The sequence below is a fragment of the Lissotriton helveticus genome, chromosome 9 (assembly GCF_964261635.1).
Source record: "Lissotriton helveticus chromosome 9, aLisHel1.1, whole genome shotgun sequence".
NCBI lineage: Eukaryota > Metazoa > Chordata > Amphibia > Caudata > Salamandridae > Lissotriton > Lissotriton helveticus.
In genome coordinates, this window is record NC_136070.1 from 600448838 (window position 1) to 600473664 (window position 24827).

At 45.3% G+C, this 24827-nt stretch overlaps 1 protein-coding gene across 2 annotated transcripts in view; it reads left to right on the forward strand.

Moving 5' to 3' along the window:
* LOC144781655 (uncharacterized) overlaps positions 1-24827 on the forward strand; it is a 196511-nt gene that overhangs the window by 104467 nt on the left and 67217 nt on the right. For both annotated transcript variants that reach the window (XM_078660620.1, XM_078660621.1), the window contains exon 7: positions 14557-14763. In XM_078660620.1, coding sequence (XP_078516746.1) covers positions 14557-14763 — 207 coding nt within the window. The remainder of the gene's footprint in view (positions 1-14556; positions 14764-24827) is intronic.

The window sequence follows — 24827 nt, forward strand, 5'->3', positions numbered from 1 at the left end:
GATGCTCCTTTGTTATTTTACAGTTTTTAAAAAATATATTTTTTATCTGTAGCAATAAACAGTATTTCAATGCCTGAAAAGCTATAGAATAGGGTTTATTTAGCTGCCTTACCTACACGTTCATCTTATTAAAAAACGCCCAAACCTCATTCATTGAGGTGAATGCGCTCTAAATCCACCCCTTCTATAGTGATCACCATATCTTAGATTTCACCTGCACATAGTGTGTGACAAAGTCTATGCTCTTCTATATTTCATGTAAGTTTATCTTGGATTTTATTTTGTAAGAAAGGCTTACCTGCATCTTTTTCCAAAGCCCAATTGTTGCAGGGTACCTTATAGAATTTTGTTTCTAAGATGCTTGGCTCAGAAAACATCAAGTCTGAAACGTTCTAAGGTATTTTTCTGCACTGCATTTCTATCTTTTATGTCCGTCTCTCCTTTGTCTCCAATGGATGGAAAAAATGAGGGAACTGATGTAAGAGGACTGGTGTGGGCCTCAAATAAGGCTCTGTGAACACCGCGTCCAGAGGGTTGTATGACAGAGGCACACATGGCTAAACCATGCATTCATCTACAATGCTGCCAGAACAACAAATGCATCTTAACATTGCATTCCTTTACCACACATGCCTTTATCACGCAATTTTGTGGTAAAAGCATGACTGGTAAATGGATATGTGTGGTACAGATCACACTCCAGCCCCCCCTGCCCTGAGCCCTAAAAATAACCCTGACTCCGCCCTGAAAATAACACTGCTCCTCCAGAGACCTAAAGAAAACACAACTCCCTCGAGCCCTAAGAACAACCAGACCCCCCTAAGCCCTAAAAACTACCCCCAAACCCGGCTCCAGCCCCACTTACAGACATCATCCACGTCTGCTGATCCTATCTCTTCCTGTGCTCTCCCATCCGCGCAGCTAGACAGCGCCCTGCCTTAACCACACATATGTATGTTTTAGGGCAAGCGTGGATCCGTTTGTGGAGAAAGGGCACACATGGCTCATGCCTCATTGTAAAGGCTGTTTCCCTGTCCAGGGAGACACCACAGTCGAGCTAAAGATGTGGTGCCACCTTCTTTGTGGAAGAGGTAGTTCAACTTTTCTGAATCCTGTCTGATACTTGGGGTGATTCATAAGGGGAGGAATCTACAACATAGATTGTGATCACATACTTATGATTTGTCCCCGGTATGATGATCTGCATCATAAATATATATGGCCCCTTTTGTTGCCCATGAATTTCAACCAAGCGAGACCTGCGTTATTGTATTTCGGGTTTTTAACTAACCCTACAGTATGTTATTTTTTATCATGGTATCTTTCTGGTTTTTTAAAGCGAGTTAACCTGTGATCTTTCTTTTATCGTTGTTACTGTGTATCTAATGCATTTTACTGTGTTCAAATGTTATGATTCTTTTTTAAAAATAGAATAAAGTATATATTGACTCATTGATTTTGTGCAAAAGATAGAAAGATAGAAACGACTGGCCTTTGTACTCTCCAAAGTCTTTTGCTTTGCCCCAACTAGATTTTCTCTGTAACTGTCTTGGCTGAATGAGGCAGCACATATTGATGTCTGGCCCAAGCTGCAATAACTTTTTGCTGTTGCAGAGGGAGGGTTGTTTTTCCGCTCTTATTATAAAGTTCGGGGGTTGGAAAGTCTTGTGAGACACCACTGACTCTCAGTGACTGTTTTGGGGAATGGTATATTTAAATCATTGACAGTCCTCAAGGCTTTGCTTACCTTCAAGATTCCACTGCGAGAAGACATATTTCCTTGCACTTCAACAAGCATTACAAATTTCTGCACCAGTAGAGTGTAGCCCTCAAGATCATCACTACTTTGGGATACGCTCTGTCTAGATCATCACGTTTGAATACTATTCCGAAAATGATCTGTCAGTAATAGACAGCAGTACAGAGGCACCATACAGCACTTTTGTGTGTCAACACTATTAACATTGCTGATCTGTGAGCTCAACAGAATCTCAAGACTTGTACAACCTGATCTTGGCAATCATGAATTTTTGTCTTGAACCCCGCACAAGAGTTGATGCAACAAACAGGACATGGACTCACATGCACCCAATCCAGGATTATAACAATGCATGCAACGTTACTAGTGTCTGGAAATGTTTACACCGTGTCTGTATATGCTTGTGAGATCATGAGAGGCTGTGGGTATAAAAGTATTCTGGAGTAACCTCAATCATTGCCGAGATGGATCTTTTTTTGGCTGATCTGTAGTAATTGTTGCTGAGGGTTTCGAATGAGACTTCAGCTTTGTAGAGCATTGCTTGAGAAAATGATCCTCTTTTCCACTGTAAAGTCTTGTGTTTTATGTTGATTTCCTGGCACTCTCCTCTCTCATAGTAGGGCTACATTGTTCCCCCTAGTTGCACGGGTTCCACCTCCTCAGCAGAGGGTCAGTCTTATTTTTCTTTTTCTTCACCACTTGCACTTCATGATCACTTTTATTTTGTCCCCACAACATTTGTCAGATTGTAGTCCAGCTTAGTCACCATATTGATAAGTTTTAGACAAGACATGGGTACATCAATTATCTATGTCTAACCTGTACTTCAACTCATCCCATAACCCATGGTACAAAAATGAGGCCTTTGTCTCCTCTGGTCATTGTGCCTCGGCTATGAGAGGTTGATTGAGTTTAAATATTTTACAAAAGATTAGGTTTCCTGATTTAAGTTAAACAACTATGTGTTAATGGATTGTACACGTGTGTTCCTCAATAGTTTCTTCGGATGTATGACGGTACAACGCGGTATAAAACACTGCAGAGCATCACAACGCAGGTTTTACAACCCAAGTCGTTACCACGACTTGCGCTGTAGGGTGCTGGACTTAGGAATAGTAAGATTTACTATTCCAACACCAGCCTACGTACAGTAGGGAAGGTGCTGGAATAGTAAATCTACTATTCCTTAGCCTAGAGCGCCCTCCAGGGCAAGTCGTGGTAATGACTTGCGTTGTGAAACCTGCGTTGTAATGGCACTGCGAGGTCATTACCGCGTTGTAAAGGATGTTCCCCATTTCTTCTCTGCCTTAACCTGATTTTAGTTATAGAGCAGTGGACCATCATGTTCTACCTGAGTAATAGACCGGGATACAAAGAAAAAAGTGTCCAACTTGTTTTGGCAATGAAGCAGGTCTACAAAGGAAATGTAATTGCCACTGATTTAGGGAAACTGCAAAGTAATTGGCTTTGCAAGAGGAACCGTCAAAGGAATCATTATTTGAACTACTAGTGACCCTGCTAGAGTTCGGATTAACTGGGTTCAGGTGGTACAGGTGGTAGACTTGTGCCTTGTTTCATGTTGTAAAAGGATGGCGGTCAAAGAGCCAGCCTGGATTTTGGTTGGGTCCATTGATGGTGGAATAGGAGTCCTCTAAATGCTGAATGAAGGAATCTTTATTCTGTGTGACTGGCAATCTCCCTTCCGAAGGTTATCCTCTTATTAGGTCTCCATCATCTTGGCTAGATCACCCACAGTGACTCCTTGCAAATTCTGTGGGTCCTTCACTCTGGTAGGAAGATGAACATGCAGTAGGAGTAGGAGTCCTGCACTAACCTGCTTGGTAGTGTGATGTTGTTATGCAGGCATGATGCTGAAAACCTAACCCCCCAGCTTCTCTTTCTGTGACCCCAGAGAGTGTAACTTGGTAACAGGAACACACCCATAGTATGCTGTCCAGGTGTGACTCCCTTAATAATAGGGTTTTACAACTGGGTTTGAGGGATAATTTTCTTAAACAGTGGTGCCCATGTGAAACAACTGTATCAGGTTTTGCTGAAGGTGATGTCTATATTAAAATGGTACTGGAAAGAGTTAAAGGATGGGTGGTTGTTCGCCTTGTCCCTCTTAATAATCATACTAACATTGTAAATCTTAGTCTTAAAAATCAGAAATAATAAAGACATCAGTGGTATAAAATTTGGACCAAGAGGACAAGCACACTTTGCAAGACATCAATACATATATTAGTGGAAGAGATAGACCTTTTTTCTAAAAGAAAGAGAAATCTGAAATGTATAACCCCTCACTAAATATAAATTACAGATTGTGACTAGAAAAAACATGTTTTTTAAGAGCACTTTGTCAGGGACCTAAAAAATAAACAAAAACCTTGCTAAAAGAAAACATTTGTCCCAATTCTGGTTTGACAAAGTGAAGTCAGTCGCTCCTTATGGAGTGAATTTGTTAAGATGGAATACCTACCCGGGTTTGAAAAAAATTTGTGAAGGATATTAGAGTTAGATCACCATTTGGTGACTGAGGAGCAACATGTGGAAAAAAAGCTTATGCTACAGAGGCATAAGAGGGCTATATCAGGACAACACAAGTTTAAGCAGTTGCCTTTTACCTTCGCATTTTGGATAGATACCATTTTGTAGAAGAGAACTTGGATTAGTGACAGAAGAGACACAGAAGCCGGGGTGCAAAAGCGACCAACTGGTAGCATGACTGATCAAATCAGCGACTCGTAGCACAAAAGTAACATTGGCCCAAATGCACAAGCAGGACTCGGCAAGCAATAAATTATATTGTCCGTGATTAATAATGAACACTTAATACTCAAACATCCCCAACACACGACCGTTAACTAACCTGCTAGTTGGGGTCAAGATACCTGTCCTTAATGGATTACCTACAGAATTTTATACAAAATACTGTGACAACCTAGCTCCAGAGCTACTCTTAATCCATCCATTTGAAAAGAACACCACATGCTACCAGCAACTACAAATGAGGCTGTGGTGGTGGTTGTTCTTAAGCCAAATAAATTGATGCAAACCTCTGCCTGTACTTATTTTTATCCTGAAAATCCTAAGCGAGACACTCACTTCTAGTGTGCATACTAAACCACAGAGACCACATGACGTTATTCACCAGGTTGTAAGACCATCAACAATCAGATAATTGTTCCGTGTCAAGAACAAGATGAAAGATAGAAACACCTTCTCTGTAGTGGCCACACTTGATACCAATTAAGTGTTTGACTCCTGTAGGTTGAGTTGGTTGTTCTGAGAAATTATATTTGGCCCTGATCTCATAGGGTGGATTCAACTATTATACAGTAAGCCTTGGAGTAGTCAACAGAAAGCAATACATATTTGAAACACAAGTATGTAGAGGGAGGCAGGGCTTCCCTCTGTACCCCTCCATTTTCTCTCTGACGATGAAGCCTTTACTATTACATCTGCAAGCACCAGGGGCATGAGATAAATGTCACGGAAATTCGAAGTGGATATCCCATGCTGATATGGCCATAGTTGCAGTTTTTAGGAAGCATCTTAAGACGTGGCAATTCTTGTTGCCAAATGAGTTGTATGGCCTTTTCTTTTTTGTTTTTAAGCCCTTTGTTTTCCTTTTCTTTTTTCTTCCTCATGCAACCTTTTGTAGCAGTGGTTGTTAGTAGATGGTCTTGTGTTCAGAAAAGCGTCAGGATGCTTCGTTGGGCTTGCAGTGCGCTTTGTAGATAAACTCTTTCATTCCATTTCATTTCATTTTCTCAAAGTAGCATTTGGAAAAAGAGTTTTCTGTTTGGAAGAGGCCCCAGTTACATGGTATGAGTGATTTCTACATGAACCAAAAGCTGTTACTGTTTTTCAACTATAGAGAAGTACACAACATTCCACATGGGCAGTTTCTATAGTCTGACAAGATAATAAAGGTGGTTACCGGTGTATGAGTAACAAGTCGAGGAAGAACAGCATCAGACAGCATTAGACATTCTGGGAGCTGTAGTTTTGGTTTTCTTCACAGATCAATTCAAGTAACAGACATGTTAAAAGTGATTTGTTGTGAATTGTAGCTGAAAAACGCAGGCCAAATACATGATGCCACGACAACATAGTGCCAGAGGCTGACACAAAAATAGGTTAACGCAGAGCAGGTGACCCTGATTAAGTTAGACAGGGCATCAAATGCTGAAACAACATCAGTCAAATGAGTGGTGCTTGTGGCGGCAGAAATGCACCCTGCAGACAAATACACACTCTTGGCGCTGTGTAAAACATTAGTGTACGTGGTATTGTTCAGTTCAAAGGTAGTAAAAATATTTAATTATAAAAAAAACTCTTGCTAAAAGGTATTTGGTGAGTTCCAGTTAATATCAGCAGTATTGTTAATAGCTGTTTTCGCTGTATAGAACATACAGGGTACCCAGATTAGTTTGTGTCAGTAAATGTTTTGTTTTCTCTATCGCACATTAACCATTTGTTCTGCCACTCCTTTAAAAAAAGGTAGGTGGGTTGAGATGGAAGGATTCTTTGAATTTTAGTGTTGCACAAGTGGCATCAATACAGTGGAGGCTTGTGTATGGATGTGTTTGTAGCTTTCAAATGAAGGTTTGCAAGAAATGGCTTCAAGGGGGCATAAGCAGTGTTTCTGTGAGGGAAGGTCTTCCTGACCTGGTCATGTATTCCTGCTGGAGGCATCATAGATTTAGTTTTGGGTGACTAGAAAGAGCATGTTCCTTTGGAAGTTGAACTTGAATTCCTCTGTAACCCATTTTGTGGTCTGTATGTGAACAAGTTGCCAGCCATGTCCTGGGTGAAGATTATAAAGGCATGGTTGAAACAGGTGTGGGGATAAACTTTAAGTTACTCCAGTATTGGAACTTTCATAGATTCACATGCTTGAATCATTCCTCGTTGTCGAGATGGGAGTCCCCGGTATTATAAAAATAATTGTCTCAATAGACATAGACACATAAGGCCTAGGCCTTAAAAATGTTTATGACATATCTCTGTCCTTTAATAAAAATGACCAAATTTAAAACTCAATCAATCAGAAGAGACCACCCTGTAGAACCTTCCTGAGAGAGGCTCCAGTCCCTCAGATTTTCTACTGCACTTCGTGCTAAGGGAGTCTCCACTGAGCTCTGCTCAGTTTTCTTCTCTTTTCAAGATTTGGAGTGTTTTTTAACCCTTTCAAATTTCTACTAACTCATTGGAGGTTTTTGAAGATGATTCAAACTGATGTCCACAATGTCAGAGACACCTAAAAAAGGTTTATATAGAGCCTGTGGAACCTGCAGGAAGAAAAGACTGGATATTGACGATAAGCATAAGGACTGCTTATACTGTTTATACCCTGACCACAAGCCAAAGGAGTGCAATGTATGTCATACCTTTTCTTCTAAGACTCTTAAAGACCAAGAAGGAAGGCTTCTCTTGGGGCTTCAGAGACTTACAAATAGAAATAATGTGGTATCTGATGAGGAGAGTGATACATCGTCTAAATCCTCCTCAAAAACATCTCCGAAACGACCTTTAGATGACCCTGCGGGCTCATCGTCGCAGCCACCTAAAAAAGCGTCAAAAAGTCTGTTGAGCCCTCTCAGAAACAGACTGGATCTACCGCCAAAGCCTCTCATGAAGAAAAGAAGGCTTTAAAGATCAAGAAACCAGTTTCAGAACCTAGAACACCACCTATGAAATTGAAGCATACCTTCAAAAAACCTACCTCGGCTCCACAGTTGAGCAGCCAGTCGACGATATCACCGTCAACGAGAAGATCATCACCTGAGGTGATTCTAGTAACAACAACGGTGTCTTAAATTAACATTGTGACCGTTTCTGTGGTATTGACGACATCGTCGATCGGTAACGTGCCTTTACCGTCGACGAAGTAAATCGTGTCATCTAGGGCCAGATGTAGGTCGGTCGGTAACGGCCGAAAATCGGTATTTTCGGCCGTTACCGACCGGTATATGGGTGACAGGTATGTAGGGGGCATTATTTTAACGAATCGGTAAAATTACCGATTCGGTAATTTTACCGATTCTGTAAAATAAAAAATCAGTAAATTTACCGATTCTGAGGCACCGAGATGTAGGTGGGACTCTTCAGAGGCCTTACAGAATCGGTATTTTACCATCAAATTCAATTTGATAGTAAAATACAGATTCCGGTGTGCATGCACATGTGTGCATGCACACCTATGCCATGTGACATGCAGACCTGCCCTTAGGGCATGTATGCCTGCCACATGGCACCGAGCCTGTTTTGGGGGTGCCAGAGGGTGTCAATGTGACACCCCCTGCACCCTTGTGCAAATCGGTATTTACCGATTCTTAGGTAAATTGCCAATACCGAATCCTTAATACCGATTCATACCGAATCGGTATTAAGAATGAGGTAAACGTGATGTAGGTAAAAATCCGTTAAACATTACCGATTCGTTGCAAATCGGTATTAAATACCGATTGTGAACTGATCGGTAATAAAAATACATACCGAAAGGCTATTACCGAATCGGTGTTACCGAATCCACACCCAAAATCGGAATTACCGAATCGGTAATTCAAAAAATAGCGTTTTGGTGAATCAGCCAATCCTGATACACCCATTTACTTCCCAAACAGGAAGTTGCCACACCCAGCCAGGTGCACAGGGCCTGGAGCACACTGTGAGGCAGGCAGGCAGGCAGGAGAGCTGAGGAGCCAGCAGCAACACAGCCAAGAAAATAAAACAAAAAACCACTGAACAAGCATTGCAATGGCAAGCCAGGACAAGGAGAAGGAGGCAGGTGAAAGAAAAAGAAAACTCAAGTTCAGCGACAAGGAGCTTGAGATCCTGATCGAGGATGTCACCCAAGAGTACCACAAGCTGTTTGGAGCCCAGTCCCAACAAGTGCCAGACGCACAGAAGAGGCAAATATGGAGTGGCATTCGGGACAAGATCAATGCCATAGGTGTGACCCTGCGCACCATAGAGGACATCAGAAAGAGGTGGTACGACCTCAGAAAAACAGCAAAACAGAGGATGGCAGAGAGACATAGGCTGGCTGGGAAAACTGGAGGAGGAAAAAATCGAGCCCCAGTGCCAACACCACTGGAACAGATGGTAGAGTCCACCATCCAGCGGGAGAGTGTGAGTGGCATAGGAAACGCAGACAGCTCCGCCAGAGCAGCTAGAAAACAAGGTAAGAAGCATGCCCAGCATGCTGCCCTACCCCCTCCCCAACCCCCATAGTGGTAAATGTGCTCCCACTCCACACCATGTCTTACTGCTTACCTGCAATGCATTCTGGGTGATGTAGTCAGTGTGAAATCATGATCAGGACTGTCAGGGCAGCTAACACAATAGCATGGTAATAGAATTGGATAGGTCAGGATAACCACTGTGCACTGTTGGCATGTACTTTAATGCAATGGCATTGCAGACAGAGCATTGAGAATATTTACATTTGTGTCATTTCAGGCGAGTCATCTCGCAGTGCAGCTGAGGGCAGCAGAGGCAGGTCAGCCAGGCCAGAGGGGAGTGAACAGGATGAAGACAGCATGCCTGCAGGGAACACCAGCTCTGCGCCATCGCAGCCAGCCAATCCTCCACCACAGCCATCACCACAGCGCCAGGGAGGTCCGCAATCCCCTCTCACTCAGTCACCACTGCGACGTTCACCAACACCACCAACACCACCACCACCACAGTCCGGCAGGAGGCATGCCGTGAACACCCTCCAGCAGATGGAGGCGTCGGAGGAGGAGGGCAGCCAGCGCGCAGAATGTCCTATCGTAGAGAGATCCGACAGGGAGCGGGCTGGTTCTGCATCCGAGGGTGCGAACATCTCATCACGACGCCGCAGGGCAAGGCCAGACAGTCCAGTGGCAGTTGAGCAGGGTGACAGTGTGTTTGCTGGACTGGAAGGCAACATGCTGAAGGTCCAGCGCCTGCAATGGAGGGAGATGAAGTCATTACACAGGGAGGTGGCAAACATTAACAGACATATGCACAAGATGGAGAAGGGTATCAGTGCCATGGGGGAGAATATGTCTGCAGGGATGGAGAGGGTAGCAACCTCGGTGGACAACCTCTGCAGCCAGCTGGAGCAGGACCGTGTTGGCATGCGCCGGGAAAAGACAGAGACTCCAGGACTATACCAAGTCGGTGAACCGGCTGGCCACTATGACATCACTGATGTGTCGCCGGTCCATCGCCATGCAGGAGGCGATGGCGCATTGCAGCAGGGATGTGGCCAGGGGGATGGTGTCCATGACCTCAGTGCTAGAGCTCATGCAGAATGCTAAGGCCTCAAATATGGAAGGGGGGGGGACAGTGAGGAGGCTACCAGCCGTGGTAGCATTACACCCTCACCCACCGAGTGCAGGAGGCGTAGTGGACGTAATGTCCCAGCACAGGAACGGTCCGACTCACAAGTCTGTGTCGATGGGGAACATGCACGTGCAGCACGGGGACGCAAGAAGTGAAGGACACTGGCTGTCCACATGCATGTGATGGGTGATGTAACCCATGTCCAATTGGACAATGCTCACAATGCTGGAGGTGTGCCAAATAAACACCTCTACATGTAATTTGAAATGCCTCAGTGTCGTTACTCACTCAGAAATAGTGTGATGTAATCTCTGCCCGTCTATGTCTCCCATCATGTTCAATAGCAGCACCAGCCGCGCTGGGCTCTGGCTGAGGGTTGTCCTCGTCCTCGTCCTCTGACTCAGTTAGTTCCACTGCTGTTCCTTTTTTAGTGGCCAGATTGTGTAGCATTGCACACGTAGCAATGATCTTGCAACATTTGATGGGGCTGTACAGACGCGCACCTCCTGTTTTGTGGAGGCAACGGAATCTGCTTTTGAGCAAACCAAAAGTGCGCTCCACCACGTTGCGTGTGCTCCTATGTGCCACATTGTATCTCCTCTCCCTTCGGGTGGTTGGGTTCAGATATGGTGTGAGGATAAAAGGCCGGAGGGCATATGCGCGGTCACCTATGATGAGAAGTAAGTGGCATTGATTGGTGTGACCAACAGCTTGTGCCAGGGTGTACATCAGGGTGTGTGACATTTACTTACCAAGTATGTATCCGTCGGCAAATTCACCAGCAAGCAGACGTGTATGTATGCCACTGTTCCTGAAGATGTAAGCATCGTGGGTACTCCCGGGGTATTTTGCCACGATGTCTGTTATTATGTGTTTGGCATTGCAGATCACCTGCACATTGATTGAGTGGGTGGATTTGCGGTTCCTGTAAATGTATTCACTTGCTGCAGGTGGGCAGATGGGAATGTGGGTCCCATCGATGCAGCCGATCACGTGGGGGAAGTGGGCAAGTTGATAGAACTCCAGCTTGGTTCTCTGCAGCTCCGCCTGCGTACTGGGGAAGGATATGTAATGTTCCATTCTGTCCATCATGGCGTCTAGGAAGGTGTTGAAGAACCGGGATAGGCAGCTCTGTGATACTCCACCCACTGCTGCTATCACACCCTGGAAACTTCCTGATGCAAGGAGGTGCAGGCAGCAGAGTACCTGGACATGGGTGGGGATTGCGTGGGCCCTTGGCGTCTGATGCTCCAGATAGGGTCTTAGGTCCCGTATTAGCTCCAGGATGGTTTGTGGGTGCAATCTGTCTCTCTCGTGTATTTCTGCGTCTGTCAACTGGAACAGAGTGATGCGTACTCTGTACACCTGCTCCTCACGTCTCCAGATCCTCATTCCTGCTGCTCTCAGGCGTAGCCGCCTTGCTATGAGATAGAGGCCTGCCATTGTGTTCACACTGATGCATTTTGGGTCTGTTTATATAGACTCCTCCTGATTACCACATGCTCCTGAAACGTGGTATTTAACGAATCGTTATTACCGATTTTGGCCAAAATCGGTATTACCGGGGTTTGCTACATAGCGTATTTGGGGTTTTTACCGATTCGTTTATACCGATTCGGTATTCATTGTTTCGGTAATTCCTAGTCGGTAACTTATGGTTTTTAGCGATTCGTTATTATCGACTCTATTCGGTATTACCTACATCTCACATGGCTAAATTTTTGTCGGTAACACCGAAAATGACCCTTTTTCGGTGTTACCGATCGGTATTTGGCCACCTACATATGGCCCTCTGTAATTACAGAATCGGTATTGCCCATTGATTCCTATGGGCTTCACAGCCCATAGGAATCAATAGGAAATACCGATTCGGTATTTCCAGATTCGGTAAATACCGAATCTTGAAGATTCGGTATTTACACATCTGGAAATACCTACATCTCCCCCCTTCATATTTACCACTTCTTAAATACCGAATCGGTAAAATTCGGTATTTAAGAAGTGGTAAATAAGAATTACCTACATCGGGCCCCTAGTTCTTTATCGACTTCGAGGGATCAACTTCCGTCGACGACACTTCTCCCATTAATAAAGACCTCGTCGACGACGGCGTCCACGAGAGAAGCAGCGTCGACGATTGAAGTGTCATTGGCGTTACCGTCGATGAAGATCACTGTCCCCTGCAGTTTGCCGTTGACGATGACCATTCCGTCGATGGAGCAGGAGAAGCAGCCTTCGTCAATGAAGATGATTCCGGCGGTGATGCAATTGTCGACGGGCTTGTCGGCTAGGAAAGAAAAACGTAAAATTTCAAATTCGGAGTTAACACTAGCTGTAACCTCACCTAGTCAGATTAAAGCTCTTTTGCCATCACTGTCTTCTGAAGAAGAGGATGAGGAGGATGAACATTTTGACGAAGATAGCCTTTTTGGGGCAGCCTTGAGCCCATCTGATCGTCATGTCAAATACCAAGAAGAGTCTGAGGAGGATGATGCTTATGGATGTCAATATTACCATCTGCAATAGCAATATCACCAACAGGAAATGATGTGCCTCCCATCAAACTGACGACAGACCTGCAATTTATGCTGGCGGACTACAAGAGGAGATTTCCGCCAGAGCAGAATATCCTACAGACTCTGCCTCCTTCACCATCTCCGCCTGTTATTCCACAGATACAGGTTTGTTCTCCTGTCCTTCAACAGTCTCCTAGGGTCCAGCTTCCTACTCAAGCTCCTCCTGTCGAGCAGTTAACATCCTCTGATGAGGAAGTTGAGAGAGAGGAAGGAGAGATTCAACAGGATGAATGGGATTCCTTTATCATCCCCACTCCGTAATCTCCATCTCGCCCATAAGCGGACTCCCCTTCGGAAGATATTGGTGGTTTCCACAACCTTCAGGAGAGAGCTGCTAAGCGCTTTGATTTACCGATGCCTATGCATCAGCAAGAAGGTTTTCTGTATGATTTCAAAGAACCTTATAGGAAAACAGTAAGATTGTTGCCTAATATCGATTACATATGGAAGTAGGGGCTAAGGATAAGCAAAATCCAGCAACAGTTTCACCTGTGTTACCGAGACTAAACAAAAAATATAAAGCTCTGAATGATGCTCCAGCCTGTTTAATAGGTCATACAAAAGCAGATTCTGTAATTTCACAAGTAGTGCAGCGACGTTCTCAAAATCCTTCAGCTTCCCTAACGGCTCCTCCTGACAAAGAAGGAAGGAAGCTTGACCACATTGGCAATTGTTTTTCAACGATGTCTGCTATAATGCTTCGAGCAGCAAATTCTCTGGCTTTACTGGGCCGTTATAATAGGCAGATGTGGTCGGACTTGTCACCACTTTTGGACAAGCTTCCATCAGATGACAAGGAGGAAGCTAAAAGAATTCTTGAAGACGAACAAACTGCCTCTGAAGTGATAGACTGTGCTATGGATGTAGCTTCCACAGGGTTCAGGCAGCTAGCAGGAGCGGCCGTCTTATAATATCGGGGACTCCCATGTCGACGACAGGGAATGATTCAAGCATATGAATCTATGAAAGATTCCAATACTGGAGAACTATAGTTAGGGGTAAGTAATTTGTTTCATATCACTTGTCTCTCTGCCGCCTCTGAGGAGGCCAGGTTTTGTTAGTTGTCTGTGTTGAGGTTAGGTGCAGAAGGATGCCTTCGTTGACTACATCTGTGGGTTCTGTAAGCTCGGTCAGAAAAGCAAAATAAATCTATCAAATGAGGTCTGCTAAGCCGAATAGCAGAGCATGGGGTTAGGGCATGATTTAAGATGGTGAGAAAGGTATTTCAAGTGCCTAGTGATGTGCAGACAGTAACGGAGAGCAGTCCAAATGTCTGTCAGAGAAGTTGATTTCAAGTCCTGTGCTCAATCCAGAGGACAGGCTACTGATGTAGGGGCAATCTAGATGTTGAGGCATGTGATGGTGGCAAAGCTGATGCTTCAGAGCAAGCCTTTTTGAGACCTGCAAGTAAAGAACAGTATTTTATGTGGTCATGGGGAAGTGAGGTGGGGTGAACAGGTAATAAGGGTACTCACGGTTGCACAAGGTCTGTTTTGTGGCATGATAGGGTTATAGATGGTTCAACATAGTTTACCCCACAAAGCAGTGCTTGATGACTGTGTGGGGCTCTTTCAGTACCCACACAGAATCCCCTGAGAACTGATGAGCACCTCATATTATATATTAAGCATACTTGAGAAATGTCCAGCTTGCACATATAGTGCCTGAGGCTAAGAGCTCTTCATTAGATAAACAGCAGTACCTAAGGTCTGTGATAAGCTCCTAGTTACAAACCTAAAACAGTGATAGAGTATTTTGTGGGGCATACCTCTTACACACCTAATATCTTGGAGCACTGTAAAAGGAATTATTACTTGAGAGAGCAAACCCCCAGGCTGTATTGAGATGCTCATAACAATAAACTTCAAATCTAATACTTTAATTATTCTTTTGCAGAGATATCACCATCATTAGAGGATCAAAAGAAGGCTGCTTCTTCACCGACTCATAACCCCGACAATCAGGTGAAAGCGGCTTCCTCACTGCTCCAGAAACTAGCCAATCAGGTGAAAGCTACCTCTTCACATCTACAGAAACCAGGGACTCCGAATCTGACTGCCTCCTTGCCTTCAACACTCTGGAAACAAGCAGCTTCCACATCAGGTATATATCTTATCGCCACGCCCGAGCCAAATAATAAGACAGGAGTGTTATACAATCAGCTTTCTCCTGTAGTAATGACCATATGATCAATAAGATTAAAATGTTTAGGAGTGCTCACTATCTGAGTTACCAGCATGGTTCTGTGCTAGAATACCGAATGCGGGAAAGTGTATACAGAGTTGTATATTTGTCTCCTCCGGAATACAGGGGTTCTACACAGCTCTCTGAAGGTATAAAGAACTCGATGATTCTATTCCGATCTTAAAAAAATAGTGAGTAGAGTTCTGCACTACCGGGGTGGTGGGAGGTCTGCACATCTGTGTTGGAAAAGAGTGTACGAAGGGGGTGTCATTTTCTACCTGGAAGATGTCCGTCGAGGATCTGTTTTCAAGTTCATAAAATAGGAAAACAATATAGTCATGCTATTTAAATCAATAATGCAGGTATTTAAATCCAGCACATAATTAAGATACCACACTTCCATGCCAAGTATGTAAAGTGCAATAGTAAATGGCAGTTTACAATCACATATACAGGTCCTTCTTACTACATTGCCAATTACAGAAGTTTCGATTAATTAAAATAGCTGGTGGTTAATGGAAACATTCATAGCTCTGGTACTGGATATTGAAGTTATCTACAGTTCTCTGTTGGGATAGTGGATATATATGATGCCATTGATGTAGGCGTTCTTCACATTTCTGTCAAGGAAAGCAAATATTCAAGTTCAGAGCACCTTTAAATAGTATAGTTCTTATATTGGTTCTAAACCGCTCTGCTGTGATTTTGGATATAGGAGTTGTGCTCTGTCTTCAAGCAATTGTGGAGAAAAGTGTTGCCTGCAGCTCTCTATAATGGTGTAGTGGATATTACAGAGATCTCAATCCAATATCAGGCTTCTGTAGATCCCCAGTCCTGTATCTTCTTTGCACTCCTAGGCTGTTTTTATTGGTTATATAAAACATTACAACCTTCAGTTTGCATACAGTCTGGATATATGAACAGCAGGTGTTTCTCATCAGCTTCTCATTAACATATATCATTTACATACAGTGATAGGTATGCTATCTAGGGAAGAAGGATACAGTTTATCGCCATTACCAGATTACATGATCAAATCATTGTGAGGTACGGTGCTGTGATTACAATTTTGCTTGTTAGTTCAGAATATACCATACTACTTTATGTTTAACTGCATGTTCTACAAAAGGAAAAGTGCATTAATAAACAGTGAACGGTAACAGTTCCTTATCTATTATAGGCCCAATAATTGGCTTGTGGCTCAGATCCAAGGCTGCCTAGTAATGACCATTCTGAATTGTTGAGGCATGTGATCAAGAAATTGTAATGGGAGAACAGGCAATCGACTTAAAAGAGCTGTGTTAAGGTACTGTCTATAGATGATCATTTTAGATGAGGTGGTACCATTCCTGCTGCCGCTCATGGGGCATTGTCATTTTTTCTGGATTCTACTAGTGTGGCACACAATTCATCCCCTTCCCTTGCAATTTGGAACTTTCGGATGCCCCGGGCCTCCTCCCTATGCTATACCTTTGTAGGGCTTATATCGTCTTGCGGCTGACTCCTTTGTTTAATCTGTGAGCTGGTAAGAGATTTCCATTTCAAAGCATTTGGATGATATTGCCAGTATCAGTAATAAATCAGCAAACTTAGTTCCTGGTTTGCCTCGCTTGGGGTGGGGGCAAGGTCCATTTTGCAGGCCTCTTGTATAGTGCAATTCTCCCTGACTATAATAGTCCTTAAGACCTCCTGAATCTCATGTCAGAACTGTATGATCATAAGACAATCCCACAACATAGGATAAAAACTTGACCCAGACATGACCCAGCACTGCTCAGAGGAAACCCACCACAGAGGAGCAACCCTGGATGCTATCATCGCGGATAGAAAGACAATTTCAATTGACCACATCTTCCCATTAGACTGGTCAGACCATCACGCCATCCTCTTTCATATCAATCATTCGGCGCTTTCCGTCCCTCCCACTCAAACCTCCCCCAAGTGGACCAGAAACTTATCGAGAGTCCCCCATGACAAACTAGAAAAGGCCCTCAGCTCACTCCTCCCGAACTCGACGGAATTCCTTTCAACCACAGAACTCACTTCGCTTTACCATTCCAACTTGGAGCTCGTCTTAGACCAGCTGGCACCGAGGAAACTAAAAAAACAAAGAAACATCACCTCCAGATCTTGGTTCTCCACGGACATTAACGATGAAAGAAGACACCTAAGATCCATGGACAGATCCTGGAGGTCCAACCCCTCCTCACACAACCGGGACCAGCTCAAGGCAGCCCGCAAAAGCTACTATAACCATATCAAGAACAAAAAAGTCGTCCTTCTTCTGTGCGGCCCTTGACAATGCCAAAAACCGCCCCAAAGAACTTTTCAACATCATCAAGAACCAAATTTCCATTCCGATAACAGGAGACATGGTGGCGTCCAAATCCCAATGCGACGACTTTGCCAGCTTCTTCAACGAAAAAATTGCCAAAATTGACCGATCACTCGGCACTTTGCCCTCCTCCCACCCCTCTGCAACTACCCATTTAAGACCCAACAATCACATCCACTCGCTGGTCCTCCTTCCAACCTATCCAGGTTGAACTGATAAGCAATCTCATAGCCACCGCCAAACCCTCATCTCACTCCCTTGATCAGCTTCCCCCGAGATTGACCAAAGACTTGAAGCTCACTCTAGCCCCTATCTGGGCCAAGATCATCAACAGCTCTCTGAGCGAGGGCTCCATCCCGGACTGCCTTAAAATAGGTCAAGTCACGCCTCTACTAAAAAAAACGGGCCTTGACCCACAGGATATGAACAACTTCAGACCAGTTTCGAACCTTCCACTCTTATCCAAAATCTTGGAAAGATGTGTGCTGTCGCAACTATCCCAGCACTTAGAGAACACGAATCTTCTTGACCCATATCAATCAGGGTTCAGAAAAGGCTGCAGTACTGAAACCGCAATCCTTAACGTCCTGGACGATCTACACATGTCGCTCGACTCCAACCAATGCAGCCTTCTCATCCTCTTAAACCTATCGGCTGCACTTGACACAGTTGATCATGCCCTGCTAATCAATGTCCTAAAGGAGAGAGCAGGCCTCGAAAAGACTGCCCTAAAATAGTTCTCCTCCTTTCTCAACAACCGCACACAAAGAATCAAAATTAAAAGCTGTGAATCAGACATTCTTCCCATCAGCAGAGGAGTCCCTCATGGGTCAGTACTCTCTCCACAACTCTTCAACATCTACATGAAGCCCCTCACCTCAATTCTAAGGAAAGCTAACATCCCCTTCCACCTTTATGCGGACGACACTCAACTCTATCTGGAAACCACGTCGATCACAGACATCCACAGACTGAATCACACACTTACCGAAGTTCAACTCTGGCTCTCATCCAACCACCTCAAACTCAATGAAGAAAAAACAGAAGTGCTCCTCATCTCAAACAAAGAAGAAACCCCCCAAATTCTTGAATGGCTCAAAGCCTTAAATGCCCTGAATGTTCCTCTTGTTCCATCGAACTCCATAAAATCCCTAGGGATCACCCTTGACCCCAAACTGGATATGAAAGAACACGTCTCAAAAACTGCCAAAAGTGCTTTCCTGAACCTGAAATTGCTCTACAAATTAAAACCATTTCTCCCCACGAAAGACTTGAAACAGGCCACGCATGCTCTGGTTCTCTCCAGAATTGACTATGGCATTGCCACTCTGACTGGAACAGCCAAATCGCACCTGCGACCTCTGACCTCTACCCTAAATGCCGCTGCAAGAATGATCACAGGAACAAAGAAATATGAACACATCACCCCAGCTCTTAAGGATCTGAACTGGCTCCCTATTGACCAACGAGGCAGCTTCCGCACAGCCTGCCTCACACACAAAGCCCTGCATACAGGCAAACCTGAATACCTGGCCAACAAGCTCAAAAGGGCCGGTCAGTCTAGAAACCTCAGAAGTTCCAACACGCTCCTACTCATTCCTCTGAAATCCCAGAAATTCTCAACATCTAGCAAATCCTTTGCGGGCAATGCTCCCAAGATATGGAACTCCATCCCCCCACACATCAGAATGACCGCCTCCTTCCCGAAATTCAAGAAGTTACTCAAAGCCCTCTTCCTCCATCGTTCCGGAGCTAACTAGAACTCAACCTGGACTTTGAAGTTCCATGTTCTCGTTCACCCCAGAGCTGATTGACTTGCCTATGACTGTCCGCCCTGTTTTACGCTTGGCTGCTATTGTACAGACTGTATTCGCTCTTGTGCTCCCTGCCTTGTTTTCCGTCCGCAATGTCTGTCTAACGCCTCTGTACTTGCTGTGAAGCGCTCTGATACCCTCGGGTCCAGCTAGCGCTATACAAAACTTTAATAAATAAATTTAAAAAAGACCTCCTGAATCTTATGTCAGAACTGTATGATCATAAGACAATCCCACAACATAGGATAAAAACTGCTTTCTCCCCATGGCAAATGGGGCAGCACACTGTTCCATGCAGGTGCAACTTGCTTATCATGTGGGGGGACATATATTATGTGTGATTGGTAGTACTGTACCAGCATTAGAAGATTTTTTTTAGGGTATTCGAGGGCCTTATCCCAGTCTTTTTAAAAAAACAACAACTTTATTTTCAATTTTTATCAGTTAAGTAACAAGAATGGTGCATCCATGGATATACATTACAATAAACAATCAGCAATGCGTACATGTGCCTGGACCAACATTAGGATATAAAATACAAGTCAGTGCAAAGTATGGAGCCGTTGGAATTTGTCCTCATCCGCGTATCATGGGCAGTGTTAAAATACAAAGTCTTTGTGGCTAGAGTAGGTACACAGCAATTCAAGTTCTCCAGGCCGGTCTAATGCAGAACCATGCCCCTTTGCATGCACGAGAGGGAATCATAAAAAGTTACACAAGTAGACAAAATGAATCGCGCCCTGTAGGCTAGGTAGGAGGGCCTGTAGTGTATCGTCACCTAGACAACATTCAGTTCTGCAATCCACCCCAAACTCCCTTGTGTTAAGACAGTAGCTGGGGTTGTTCAGAGGCCCACCCCAGTAAGGCACGCAGTCTGTGATGTGTGTGGCATTTCTGTATTGTGGGAGTCGTCACTCTCCAATAGATAACACTGCAATGGGGCCCTAATATCAGCCGGCCTGGCAGAAATCGGTAGTAGCTCAGAGTATGTAGCAATCTGTTTCTGACAGTATGTGAGATCATGTAGCCAGTTCTTAAACTTAGGGGCTCTGCCTCTCCCCCATCTGCACGCTACTCTCCTCTTAGCCACCAAAAATGCCAGTGCAATAAATTTCCGGTGTGCCGCTGGTATGGGCTCTACACACCCCAGCAACGCAAGTAATGGAGAGTGCACTATGTCCGTGTGTATCATCTTGGACACAGCTGTAAATACCTGACGCCAGTAGGTCTGCACACCCTCACATTCCCATGCCAAGTGTAGGAAGTCGGCCCCTGGGGCGTGACATCTGTCGCAGGTGTCGGTGTCCCGCAGATGAAACCTGTGCATGCGGACTGGAGTGTAATAAAGTCTGTGTATAAATTTGTAGTGTATGATTCTGAATCTACTGCTCGATGAAACGCGTTCAGTTTGTTGTAAGCAAAATTCCCATTGCTTGTCCGTGATCACCACACCTAACTCCCGATCCCAGTGTGTCTTGGCCGCGAGCGGTGGTGTTTCTCTTAATGTATGTACGGTTCTGTAAATCTTAGATACCAGTTTCTTGGGTGTTTCGTCTTGCAATATACGCTGTAGTGGCTCAAAGACTTGAGGCTCATTAGGGAAGTCTGGTGTAATTGCTTTCAGTCCTTGGCGCAGCCTAATATAGAGGAAAGTGTCCAGAGGAGATGGGGGGGGGGGGGTATCAAACCCTAGAGTGTCCAGTGTGCAAAATGTTCCCGCATCATACAAGTCGCCCCATGTAGCAACATTTATACGTTTAGCCAGTTTCTGAAAAACTGTCTCTTGTACCAGGGGCATATCTGGATGATAAGTAAGCGGTAGCAACGGTGAGTACAACATGTCTGTGTTCAGTATAGTTCCCAGTCGTGCCCATGCATTCACAGTGCTCATCACAGTGGACGGCATCCGATCTCTACCCTGAGAGGGGGTATATAGTGCCCCTTCTATTGGGACGGTATGAGCAAGCCTGTGCTCTGCCGCTATCTGGGGCATGTATCGAGGCTGGTATATTCAGAAGTAAGCATAGTGCGTCTGAGCAGAGTAGTAATATAATTCAAAGTCAGGAATACCAAAGCCGCCCCGGTTATATGGTCTAACTAGGACGTCCCATCGCAGCCGGGCCGTTTTGTCGCCCCACACCAATCGAGTGAGCTCCGATCAGAGCTGCTGGAAGAAATATCTTCCAGGGTAGAAAGGCACATTTAGGAATAGGTAAAGCAATTGCGGCAGCACAACCATTTTTATGAGGGATGCCCTGCCCGCCATGGACAATGGGAGGGTAATCCATCGAGTAATGTTGTCAGTGATACGGGACATAGTCGTGTCATAGTTGAGCTGCAACAATTCCCCCTGTCTTTTGTCACCTGGATCCCCAGGTATCTGAAGTCTTCCTCACACCAAGCAATGGGGTAGTCCAAGTTGAATTTCACTGTGGACGCCGTGAGGGGAAACAAGCATGATTTGCTCCAATTTATCTGGATGCCAGAGAGTTCGCCAAATCGAATAAACTCCCTGAGGATGGGGTTCAGGTTATGACTAGGGTCTCGAATGTACAGGGTGATATCGTCTGCGTACATTGATATCAAGATCTGTCGTTGATGGCATTGTAACGCCTTGTCGTTATGATGTTGCCGCAGTCTCGCCGCTAAGGGCTCAGTAGCAATGGCAAATAATAGGGGCGACAGGGGGCAGCCTGGTCTCGTGCCTCTTGTGATGGGGAATTCCTGAGACAGTCTGCCATTAATAGTCACTTTGGCCACCGGCGTTTCGTATAACAGTCTGATCCAAGATATAAATATATTTGGGAAGCCCATTCGTTCCAACACCTGGAACACATAGTCCCACTCCAGGGAGTCGAAGGCTTTAGTGGCGTCCAAAAAGATGGCAGCCATAGGCAAGCCCTCATGGATGTTATTCATGATCGTAAAAAAAGTGCGTAGGTTATGTGAGGTCGCCCCCCTGCCTGGGACGAAGCCCGATTGGTCAGGTAAAATCAGATTAGGCAGAAGGAGGTTGATGCGTGTAGCTATAAGCTTAGCAAGTATCTTTACGTCGCAGTTTAGGAGCGACAAGGGCCTATATGAATCACAACTTTTCGCCGGCTTCCCAGGTTTGAGCAATGATGTGATAAGAACAATGCGCATGGAAGGCGGGAGATGTCCGACCTCCAGTGCGTCCTCATAAACTTCCCGCAGAATCAGGGCCATGAATTCAATATATGTTCTATAAAACTCTACCGGAATCCCGTCGAGCTCAGTAGCTTTGCCTGACTGCATGTGCATTATAGCGTCTCATACTTCATCTATTTCAAACGGGGCACTTAAAAAGTTTCTCTGTGTGTCACTCAGCCAGCCTAAGGATATATCCTGCAAATAGTCGCGCAATTGAAGCTTTCCCGTTCTGGTGGTGGTGTATAATGTGGTGTAATGCGCGACAAAAGTATTAAGAATCTGTGTTGTATCCCTGTATAGCAGCCCATCCGGCCCATCAATCTCTAGTACTGTGTTCGGCTGTCGCGTCAACTTGATTGCCGCAGCCAGCGCCTTCCCTGGTCTTTCACCTTCGCCGTATCTACGAGCTGTCCATAGTCGGCCCCTAAATTCAGTCTCTCGGCTAGCCTCATCTGTGTATTCCGTAAGTTTCCCCCTGATTTGCGATAGCGTTGATCCATCTTGGCATTCCGCCAGTGATCATTCAAGCGTTTTGAGCTCAGTTTCCAACGTAGTCAGTTTTGTCACTATACTTTTAAGTACCCCCGATCCCTTTGCTATACAAATCCCTCTCAGGGTCACCTTAAAGGCATCCCAGATAGTTTCTACATCCCTCACTGAGTCTTTGTTACATTTGAAGAAGTCTGAAATTTCCTCTCGTAGTTCCTCCTGGAATACAACGTCCAGGAGCATTGTAGGCTGTAGTCGCCAGGCGGACCTCGGCGGACCTAGGTCATCAGCCCTTAATGTTATTTTTACAGGTGAGTGGTCGGAGTAAGTCCTGGCTAAGTGCTGTGCTTGAACCAACGCAGGGCAAAGCTGTGGGGATATGAAGATGTAGTCTAGTCTCGCCCAAGTCCTAGCCTGCGCTGTGAAGTGAGTGCCCTCACGTGTATCAATGTGAAGGTGTCTCCATGCATCAACCGGGTTATATTCCTTGACCAAAGTGCATAGTTCAGCCCCTGCTTTAGTGTAGTGGTGGGGGGCAGGGTGTGATCTATCGATGGCTGGGTCGTGTGCAACGTTAAAATCCCCGCCCCATATTATGTGGTCTGGACCTGTACTCATTATATTGGCCCAAAGGTCCGTAAAATAGTGAGGATCATCAGTATTGGGTCCATAGCTGCATACCATGGTGACCGCCATGTGTCCCAGCCTCCCCCCATACCATGCAATATCGTCCCTGAGTGTCCCGCCTGCTGCCAACCAGAGTAAATGGCGTGCCTTTTTTGATAAGTATTGCAGTTCCTCTAGCATAAGTTGAATAGGAGGAAAAGGCCGTATGAGCCGCCCACCTACAGGCAAAGGTGTGATTAGTGGTGGGCTTAAAATGCGTTTCCTGCAAAAAGGCAACATGCACAGCATGATGATCCAAATATGCCAGTACCTGTCGCCGCTTTCGCGGGTCTCCTAACCCCCGCACATTCCATGTGATAAGGTTCAAGTCAGTGTTTGCCATGTGTCTTGTGTTTCATATTGACATTGGTGATTGCTCGCCAGACCCATCAATGCAAAGCACCTAGCCCCAGTATGACATGTATTACATCCCTGTGGTGTTCCATAAATCACGTTGTGTCCTAGCTTCCATGAATCGCATTTATTGCAGAAATAGACAGTTCTCAATTGTGTACGTCCCGAATACACCATAAAAACAACCCTTACCCCCCCATCCCCTTCCAGTCGGTCCCGCATCCCCTCCCGGATCCTATCAGCAGTCATCAAAGTTTCATAGACATCATGCAACATACTTCCTTCAGATCCACCCCCTCCCACTGAAGCATCCCCAACTTGCCAGCATACGTTACCCACCCTTCCCCCCTACTCCCAAACAGTTGAACAGTCATACCCCAAAACAATACCAAGAGCATTCCCCCAAACAGTGCAATATAATATCGGGGAACACCCGCAGGGGGACAGTCTAGAGAGCAGCACCAACACCGCCCTCTCCTCAAGCCCATGGACCTGTGCGCTCTGTAGGCTGTATACGAGGGAGGGCAGTGGGGCCCGGAATACGTTACCACTGGATGAACAGCATTCTTCCCTTTGTCGCGGGCAGCAGTCAGTCCAAGCCGCAGCGCCTCACCGGAGTCTTTGGCAAATACCAATTGCGCCCCGCATAGGCGGGAAATCGGTCAGTCACATAGATCAGTCCTCTTCGGTTTCGCGTGGACTAGCATCTCGTTGTGCTTCGGCGCGTCCATTAGCTCTCCGGTGCGGCCCCTTCAGCGAGCGTAGATAATCTTCGACATGTTGTGGATTTGTAAAGAATCCTTGCTTCCCCTGATGCTTCACTCGTAGTCGTGCCGGATACAGTAATGCATAATCTATCTGTGCTGCACGCAGTTTCTTTTTCACGTCAATGAATTTACGTCTTTCCTCTTGCACCATTGGAGTGAAGTCCGGGAAGATCGAGAAGGACACACCATTGTACACCAGATTTTGCTTGGTGCGGGCTGCGCGCAGTGCCACATCGCGGTCACGATAGTTTAATAGCCGAGCGATGATGGGTCTAGGAGGTGCGCCAGGTTTCGGTCGGGGTCCAAGGGATCGATGTGCGCGTTAACAATCAGTTGCGTGGAGAAGGCCTCAGCTCCAATGGATGTCAGGAGCAACTTTTCAATGTA